Source organism: Protobothrops mucrosquamatus, unplaced genomic scaffold (genome assembly GCF_001527695.2).
Source record: "Protobothrops mucrosquamatus isolate PMUCROS unplaced genomic scaffold, P.Mucros_1.0 scaffold9660, whole genome shotgun sequence".
In the NCBI taxonomy this organism is placed as follows: domain Eukaryota; kingdom Metazoa; phylum Chordata; class Lepidosauria; order Squamata; family Viperidae; genus Protobothrops; species Protobothrops mucrosquamatus.
Genome location: NW_015395448.1, coordinates 9,328 through 19,421, shown reverse-complemented (window position 1 = coordinate 19,421; position 10,094 = coordinate 9,328). Strand labels below are relative to the sequence as shown.

The 10,094-nt window shown below is 46.8% G+C and overlaps 1 protein-coding gene across 1 annotated transcript; it reads left to right on the top strand.

Moving 5' to 3' along the window:
* Positions 1-5: 5 nt before the first annotated feature.
* LOC107301032 (glycerol-3-phosphate phosphatase-like) lies at positions 6-3,070 on the top strand (the record flags this gene model as incomplete). The annotated part of the gene is made up of 2 exons (XM_015830302.1): positions 6-132; positions 2,427-3,070. Coding segments are annotated over 2 exons (453 nt in total), but the record flags the coding sequence as incomplete, so codon positions are not given.
* Positions 3,071-10,094: the final 7,024 nt, after the last annotated feature.

Sequence of the window (10,094 nt, the reverse complement as noted above, 5' to 3'; positions counted from 1 at the left end):
ACTTCGGCTACGGCAAGCTCTGCCTGGCGCTGCGCTACCTGCTGCGCGGGGACAGCGACGGGCGCGGCTGCCTGCTGGTGGGCACCAACCGCGACAACCGCCTCCCGCTCGAGGGCGGCAGCGCCGTGCCCGGTACGTGCGGCCACGGGGGCCGGACTCCCCCGCCCTCCGCCGGGCCCTGTAGGGCTGGCCCGCCCCGCCCCGCCTCTGGCTGCCCCGGGCGGCCCGCCTGCGCTGGAGTCGCCGCCCGTTGCAGCTGGCTGGTAGCCCGGAAGGTGGTCGGGGAGGGACTAGAATAATAGAATAATAGAATAATATAGTAAATTGAACAATTATTAGAATAATGATTTGTCTGCATAACTGCAATAATGATGTGTCTGCATAATTGCTAGAACAATGATGTAATGCATAATCACTGGGAAAATCCACTGGGAAAGTTCTCTGTCAGTAATATGTGGCAACCTAATGCGCTCTGCACATGGATACTTTGTATGTAGCAAAACCTTCCATTGTATGCCTGTGAGAAATGCTCCTAATGTATCACAGTGTGTATTTCAATGTGTAGCCCTTTGTTCTTTAAGGAGGGGAGTATAAAAACTGAAGTCTAATCCCGCCCTCCTCGTTCAGAATTGCCTATCTCTAATATGCTCTGGACCTTGCGCAATTAAACTCTGCTAACCCCTCCGGAATTCGTAAGAGTTCTTTCGTTTTCCACAAGAGGACTGAAGGAAGCCAGCCTGGGGTCGTTCTGGGCAACGTGCAGACGTGGTCCTCCACTTACGACCACGGGGTGGAGCCCAAAGTTTATGTTGCTAAGCGAGGACATTTTTAAAGTGAATTTTACCACCTCTTCTGCCACATTTGTTAAGTGAGTCACTGCAGTTAAGTTGGTGACACGGTGGTTAAGTGAATCCGGCTTTGCTTGTCAGAAGGTCACAAAGGGTCATCGTGTGACCCCGGGACACAGCAACCGTCATAAATGTGTGTCAGTTGCTAAGCATCCAAAATTCAATCAGGTGACCGTGGGAATGCTGTGACGGTCGTAAGTCACTTTTTTTCAGTGCCATTGTAACTTTGAACAGTCACTGAATGGTTGTGAGTCGAGGACTACCTGTACTTGAGGGGGCTCCGGAAGCCTCTTTGGCTTGGCTAGCAGTCCAAGGCTCTGCGAAGTCACAGCTCTTGCCTTCCTCCCGTAAAAGGTTGAGCCCGTGACCTGCATGCTAAACCTCTTTCACTTTAATCCTGATGGGGAAAGGCATAACGATCCCTAAACAACCAACCTTGTATTAAATTACACTGGAGAGTTTCTTTCTCAGAATTGTGCTGGTGGAAGCAGCACACGGCTCTCCCCTCCCCCAGCAGTAAAGCCCCATTCTCAGGCCCTGGATTAAGGCCACATGTAGAATAATATAATCACTTATTATTTCTCCTTAATTGGTTTGTATCCTGCTTTTTCATCCAATGTTCCTGAAGTTCAAACATATTAGAAAATATTTTTGATCTATAGATGGGATATTTAACAAGTTATCCTGTCCCAGTTCCGCCATTTGTGTTGGCATAAAATATTCCATGCATGGCTAGGAAGATTGAGAGAGTGGTGTGCACACGAGAATATTAAGTATTCTGTGCTTGAAACATAACTAAGGAGAAGTAGGGAATGAAAAATGCTGGGAAGATCAGTTAATGGGTGGCACATGGGACTTTCAGAACAGGAGAGGAGAAATAGGCCTTCACCTACTTACCTCATAAGACCACTTATTGTTTTAGCCGAGACCAAGAATAAATAAAATGAACTCGCTTCAACTTCCCACAGCATTCAACTAGATGGTGGTCCGCCCAGGACCTAGCAAACGCAATATATTTATTTTAAGTTCAAAAACAAAATCTCCCATTTCGAGTATCCATGTTCTTTTCATGGGATAACAAGTAGGGGTCTCTTAAATTCTGTGGTCCTGAAGCCTGTTTGTCTGTTGCTTTTTCATTGTTCAGTTGATATTTGGAATGATAATTGTGCCACATTTTATATATGCATTTCCTTCTGGTGTTGCCATCACTCCCTGGAACTGGGGATGGATCTGAAGCCGAAAAGGTCCTTCAGAGCAGGCATAGGTGCAAGCACACCACTTCTGTGGTGCCTCCATTAAAAAGTGGCATATTTTCTAGGATTGCATAGTGGCATCATGCAATCTGGCAAAACAAAAGCATGAGCGAAGGCGCTGCAAACAAGTTGTTTCAGCTTCAGACCAAAGGGGCAGGACATCCCCAATTGCAACTATACAGGGTTTTTTTTTTATTATTATTATCATACTAAATACCAAGTTGTATGCCCTGCTCAGGATTGCACCAGTTCCTTGCTATTGCGTCTGGCCCCCCACTTTGCCTGCTGGTTTCTTCATTTTTTCTTTCTTTCTTTCTTTCTTTAGGGACGGGCTGCCTCGTCAAGGCAGTGGAGACAGCTGCAGAGCGGGAAGCATTCATTGTGGGCAAGCCCAGCCGCTTCATGTTTGAGTGTGTGGCCAGCGAGTTTAAGATTAACCCTGCGCGCACCATCATGGTTGGTGACCGCCTGGACACAGACATCCTCATGGGCAACACCTGCGGGCTGACAACCCTCCTCACTCTCACTGGGGTCACCACACTGGATGAGGTCAAAGGCCATCTCAACAGTGACTGTCCTGAGCGCAAAAGCCTGGTCCCTGATTACTACGTAGATAGCATAGCAGATCTCCTCCCTGCTCTCACCGATTAAGAAAGGGAGATGTTCCAGCTCTACAGAGATCTTTCTTCACCCCAGGCCACCCACAGTCTCTTCAGGCTGGTAGTATTTTCTCAAGTTACTACGGTGCACACAATTGCTGCTTGCAAAAGTAAGAAGATTTTCGTGCGCAACATTTAAATTGAGCTCTCTGTTTACAAGTTCCTCTTAAAAATGCACTTTGAAAGAAAGAGAGGGAAGTGTGTGTGTCTATCAGCTTTCGTACGCATCAGCTGTGTCTGGCTGGTGTTCAGGTATCAGGGTAGAGGCCTGCTCAGCTGAGCTGAAGGGACTGAGCAGGCTTCTGTTTAAACCTTGCACTATGGTGTTTTGTAATGCAATCTTTGGAAATTCAGGGAATTGAGCAGTTTAAGGGCAGCTGCTCTGGTATCTGAGACTTGATTTTAAGATTGGTTTTTATGATTACTTAGGTTCTGGTTCAAATATTTCAGGGAAATGGAAATCATTGTGTATCCATTGGTAATGTTTTTGCTCCTACCCAGTGGCATTTGCACTGCTTTATATGCAAAACAAGAGTTACACCATCATGCTGCATATGTTTCTCTAGAAATTCTCTAGAATTTCTGATTATATCTATTTTAAAATATATACATATATACATATATGTGTGTGTGTGTGTGTATATATATATATATAAATAAATTGGTTTTATTGGTCAAAGAAGCATGTAACAAAAGTCCATTCAGAAATCGGATCATCAGATTGAATCATATTTGAATTACTTGATTAATGTCAGGATAGACTGCTGAGTTCATTTATCAGTCAGCAATAGTGGGAATGTTTCATGGCAACAGTGAATTTACTAGCATTTTGTTCTTCAGTGTCATAAAGGGTTTCTTTTTTCCTGAAGTCATTTTGAAGTCAGTGTTGATGAAGCAACTACATTAACATATTTAGTGCTTCCTGTTGAAATCTTCTGGGTTGATGGTGGGACGCACAAAAGATCTTGCAGCTCTGCCTTGGCACTTGCTGAAAACAGGTGTACAGACCATTTTGCCTTGTCCGTTTGCAGTAAACATGATTGCACTTTTCAAGTGCTCAGGTAGTTTTCTTCTTGCAGAATCAGTTGCCAGCTTGTCATCTTTAAAATGTACGTAGACAAAGACATTTTTTAAGAAATTGGGGATCAAGGAAAGATACTTCTTTTTTGCTTCAGATGTATTTCAAACAGTTATCTTGCCTGGGCAGCATTTTCAATATTGAAAGTGCTTGAAATTTCTCACTTTTTCATACAGCAATAATTGCATTGTCTATAGTGGAAGACATTCTGTGATTATAAATTATGTTAATCTCTCCACCTCTTTTGAAGTGCTAAAAGGTAGATTATTACGTCTTCAAATAATTTTTCTCTTTTTTTTTTCTTTTTTAAGTTTATCATTTGTAAGTCTAAAGATTGTTCTTCACTTTTGATTACGTAAACTGTGTGAACCAATTTAAAAAGAATGGATCTCTTGGGAGGATTTGTGCTTGGGCAGTTCCAGAGAGATTGCTTAGATCCTCAGAACAGTTGCTCAGACATGCTGGCCGCAAAGTGGATCCGGCCACCTGCTTTCATTATATCTTCTTAACAAAGCTGTATTGTAAAACTCCCAAGCAGGCGCTGTAAAACTGTTCCTAACTTCAATCCAGACCTTGAGTCATAATTAAACATAACTCTTGCTTCCTTTTATGTGTCTGATCTTTTAATTTTACATTAAAGGATTTTTTTCCCTTAAGAGTATTTTAAATGAGACACCAAGGCACACCTACATTGATGTATAAATTGATTTATTGATAGGTTGGATAAGGAGAGATCATGAGGCAAAACCTGGAACAGGGCTGGGGCTACAAAGACATGCATATTATCACTTCCGTTGGATTGGTTACATCACAGTTATAGTTAATTAATCGTAATGCACTCAACGTGAACCCTATGGAACATTCTCTGTCCAGAGGTTCACGTGGCCCCAGCGCTGCTGGCATTTTGTAAGGCTCTAAAGACCTTGTTCTTTGCCTAGGCCAGTGGTGGCGAACCTATGGCACGGGTGCCAGAGGCGGCACTCAGAGCCCTCTCTGTGGGCACGTGCGCCATCACCCCAGTCCTAGGCCTTCAGCTGGGTTTTATAAAACCTTTTCGCTTTAGGCCTCCGCCGCCATGTGCAAAAAAAAGAGCTTCAATCAATCAGTCAATTTCAACTTCTCGCGGGAAAAAAAAAGATCTTGCAAAGTTGGAATTGATTGTTTTAGTCCCACCCAGCCTGCCGTTACCACCTCAGCCACGCCCACCCAATGGGCCACACCCAGCCAATGGGCCACACCCACCCGGCACCCGGCGATGCATAAGTGGGTTTTGGGTTGCAGTTTGGGCACTCAGTCTCTAAAGGTTCGCCATCACTGGCCTAGGCAAGCCCCCCCCCCCCCGGTGTGCTCCCTGGGCAATTCAGAGTGCAGGTGGTCATCTTTAAAGCTCTACAGCAACGGTCCCCAACCTTTGTGGCTTGGCAGCCTGGTTGGGGGGAGGGAACCAGGCTGTGCGAGTGGCGGGCTGGCGTTTGCGGGGCCCAGTTTCAAATAGGTAGTGGGCCGGGAGTTGGAGACCCCTGTTCGAAAGGGGACATGTGTCCAGGTAAATCAGTAGGTCACCTTTCCCCATGGTTTCTGCCCATCCTGCCAGATCTGGCCAGGATGGGCGTGTTTCAGCTCCCCTTTGTGTAATGGTCAACTGGTAGAGGCTAGGAAGTGTCTCTTCTCTCTTATGGTGCCTATCTTACAGAACGGCTCCCCCACACCCAGGTACAGGCCCCTCTCCCCACTGGCCCTCAGAAAAATGGTAATGACCTGGCTTTTCCCCCGGGCAATGGGGCGAAGATGTTGATGGTGAAGGCGTAGAATGGTCGATGGAGGATGGTGAAAATTATCAAAGCCTCAACTTGGCTTGTTTTAAATTATCTCGGCCAATCCATCTCTTGTAGTAGTTTTTAACGCAATCCATCCCCCAAAGGAGGCAAGGTTTGAGCCAAGTCCATAGTTTGTGGAATTGCAGCCAAAACTATGGTGCTCCTCGATATGGGCCAGCATGTCAATCTCTGTGTGGGAGATGGAAGTTGCACATGAAGTTAGGAATTTTCTCTTCCTCCAAAGAACATCAAATGAATTACAAACTCCACGAGGGTGTTCTGAGTCCATACAGTAGAAATAGCTCATCACAAGCTCTGATGAGTCCAAGTTCAGCAGGACATACCTCTGGCAGGAAGAAACAAACAAACAGAATATCTGGCACACCTTTCTCCAATTCTGCCTTGGACACGGGGGGGGCCTTCAGAGAAAAAGAATCAACTCCAGATTATCCAAGGAGGACTCAAATGGTTCTGGATCTGGAGGATCTTGATCTGGAGGAGACCTTATTTTACTGGACTTAGAGCACTCCTTGCAAAAGACCCACACCCACAAAGCAATCTAGATCAAAGATCAGCCAATTCCAAATGAATTCCACCTGAAACTCAATACCTGTTAGCATCCTATTTATTATACTCTAGGTCCCTTCCAAAACAAATCCACTGGCATATGGTCACTGAGTAAAAAGGATGATCAGTAATCATGGATCCTAGTTGTACTCCACCAGGTTCCAAAAGAAACTAAGAAGCAATTGTTAGTCTTCCAGTTCCATAGGCGAAATAGATTTGCCTAAAGCAGAGGTAGGCAACCTTGGCTCTTTTATGACTCGTGGACTTCAACTCCCAGAATTCCTGAGCCAGCCATGCTGGCTCAGGAATTCTGGGAGTTGAAGTCCACGAGTCATAAAAGAGCCAAGGTTGCCTACCCCTGGCCTAAAGCAAAGATCATGCATAAAGAGCAACTGTGTTCTTTGGGTTCAAGCCTTGCTCTGTTACCACCACAGTCTTTTGGAGGACTAAATGCCCATAGGTCAAGAGTGGCAAACCTTGGTAACTTTAAAACTTGAGGACTTCAACTCCCAGAATTCCCCAACCAGTCCACAAATCTTAGAATTGCCAAGTTGGACACCCCTCCCATAGATGTTGAGGAGGGGATCAAGCTCAAAAAATAAAGAGGGAGGATTTAACTTCTCCCAAGAAATCCGTAGCTCTCCAATATGGTTGTGAGATGGGCAGCATATATATTTAATAAATAAAACACAGTAATAAATTGTAAAAGAAGTGATTTCTGTAGTACTTAGATGCAGGGCTGTTTTTTAAAGGGACTCACTCTCTACTGCTTTATTGGGCATCATCAGGCTGATGTCCCGATTTGCTTTTACGGGATACAGAATGAAGGGACTTTGGAGATAGAATAGAATAGAGCTGGAAGGGACCTTGGAGGTCTTCTAGTCCAACCCTCTGCTTGAGCAGGACACTCTATAGTCTACACTATTCCAGACAATTGGCTATCTAATCTCTTCTTAAAAGCCTCCAGTGATGGAGCATCTACAACTTCTGGAGGCAAGCCGTTCCACTGGTTGATTGTTCTCACTGTCAGGGAATTTCTCCTTATTTCTAGGTTGCTTCTCTCCTTCATTAGTTTCCATCCACTGCTTCTTGTCCTGCCTTCAGGTGCTTTGGAGAATAGATTGTCCAATATTTAAGAAATTGTCACAGAGATGAGAGGGTCAATCTCTTAAATATTGGAAGACAGCAATGTGGAAGGGGCTTGCCTTGTTCTGAGATTATTTTGATTTTCCAATCTAGCTCATTACTTTTGCATTTGATCTGAGCCTACTAAAGGTTTTCAAAATCGGCCACAGGTCAACTCCAGGTGCCCAAACTCTTCATGGCTGGAGTTGAAAAGAGAGTGATACAAACCCAAAGCTCACCATGTCACTGCTAGTCTTTCTCTTCATTAGTCTAGACCAGGGGTAGGCAACCTTGGCTCTTTCATGACTCGTGGACTTCAACTCCCAGAATTCCTCAGCCAGCACGGCTCAGCATGGAAACCTCTCCCTTTCCCCTCAGCATGGCTGGCTCAGGAATTCTGGGAGTTGAAGTCCACGAGTCATAAAAGAGCCAAGGTTGCCTACCCCTGGACTAGACATACCCAGTTCACTAGCAAACTAGAGCAGTGGTTCTCAACCTTTTTAATGCCGTGACCCCAACCGGTCGTAAGTCGAGGACTAAACCGGTCATAAGTCGAGGACTACCCAACCGGTCGTAAATCGAGAACTTTCCCTGCCCGGGAGCGCCGCGCATGCGTGGTTCCTCCCCCTGCGCTGGCCGAGGCGTAGCTGGCAAGCGGCAGAGACGGAGCAGGCCGACCACCAGCTGGCCCAGCCCAAGGGAGGTAAGGCACCCGCCGGAAAAGTGAGAAAAAAATGGCGGACAAAAAAAATGGCGGACAGCCTTGCTTGGCGACCCCCGTGAAATGGTCGATCGACCCCAAATGGGGTCCCGACCCACAGGTTGAGAACCACTGAACTAGAGAGACCGCAGAGCTCAGCTCTTCAGCACAACAGAGTTAGGACTGGAGGGCTATAGACTGAGGGAATTGTGCCCAGTTTTAACCTTGAGCTGTGGTGTGCAAAAATACTCCTGTCTGAAGGTGGAGAATGAGCAGGCTTGGTATAAAAGCATTCCTCTCCTCCGCCCCACCTCTTGTTATCAGTGGGTCTCAGAAGGAGGAGGAAGGCTGGTCTGATCCCTTGCCAGGTATGATTGCTTGGCAAGAGAAGAGGGCAGGTGTGCCACAGAAGGTTGACAAAGGATGACAGGCCCGCGTGGCCCAGATCTCAGAGCAGCCTGCCCTGGGAACTCTTGAATCCTCTAGTAGAGCACCAAGGAATGTGGAGAGCTGAGCAGGTCCTGCTGAGGGTTTACTTAGTATGTGTACAGAATGGAGAGCTTTCTGTGCAATGGGGATACGGTGAGATTTGAGTTTGCATCCCTCCTTTTTCAACTCCGGCCAAGAAGAGTTTGGGCACCTGGAGCTGACCTGGGGCCAATTTTAAAAACCTATAAGTAGGCTCAGGCCAAACGGCAAAGTTGTGAGCTAGATTGGAAAATCAAAATAATCTCTGAACAAGGCAAGCCCCTTCCACGTTGCTGTCAGGACAGTTGCATTTTGTGCCATCGACGAACCAGGAATCCAGGAGCCTTTTCACATTTGCAAAGGAAATTTGCACACTCAAAGAGGCAGCTGTTCTCTTTTTTTTCAAATCAGGAAATGTAGAAGGTTCCTCCCACAAGGGTCTTGCAATCTTGAAAGAGATAGGAGGAGGGGGGAGGTAGAGGAAGAGGAAAGATAGGGGAAACTGAAGGAGGCAACTATTTCACAACAAACATGTTTTTGTGGTGTATTGATTGCATCCACACAACTTTCTCAGTTTGGTCAATGAATTCACCCGATTTCTGAGTTTTCACAAAAACTAAACCGTAAGCTAAGCAAAACAGGGCAGGTTGATCGTGCACACAAGCCATTTGAAACAAATCTTCAAACGCCCCGTGCAAATGGGCTCTACCAAAATGAAGTTCTGGGAGAAAACTATTTCCTTATCTGATGGGTTCTTGTCCCTGAAGTTCCAGAACTGCACACCTCCTTTCCTTGTGCATGGAAACAAACAAGCAAGCGAAAGTGATGGGAGCAAAGAGCATCTCTCCAGTGGAAGATGAAGATCAGAAGAGGCGGTGGAGCTGGTGGGCAAGCAGGGCATTCATCCCCCCAACCTTTGCTCTCTCGGCCTGGGGGGCAGGCAGCTGCTCTCCCCCAGCCAGGTTCCTTCCTACAAGAAAGGGCTGTGGAGCCCTGGAACGTCTGCCAGCGTGCAAGGTCCCTGACACAAAGCCCTCGATTGTGCTCCCGTGAATGCCTTGGCTGTCTCTCCGGGCAGGGCAGGGCAAGTATCACTGGGGCCCGGCCAGCATCTCTCTGCAGCCCCCCTTCCCTCCACCCTCCAGGTAGTCTAGTTTCACCTCCACATGCCTCTGCCCAGGCTGGGAATCCAGGGGCACCGCTCACCTGGCTCTCCTGGGCACATTCTTGAGTTTCCAGCTAGGATCTGTGCAATTGCAAAGCCTCAGTCCAAGGAAAGGGAGATCCGGGATGGAGGAGCAGGCCGTGGCTCATACCGCCCTCTCTCCAGTAAGTATCCTTCCCTTCCCTCCCCACTAGGTTTGTTCACAGGCCTGATTCTCTGTCGGCAAATGAGGGTCCCATCTTAACGGTAGTGGGTGCTTTTGTGCACCAAAATGGTTTAGAGCTACTGGATCCCCTGGGCTTCATCCAGGGACTGGCTCTTATGTTGCTCCGGGGGAGGGAAAGGATGCTGCTTAAGCGAAGCCCCTCCATAACTCCTGGGTCCAGCCCCGTTCCATAGGTTGAAAACTCAGCA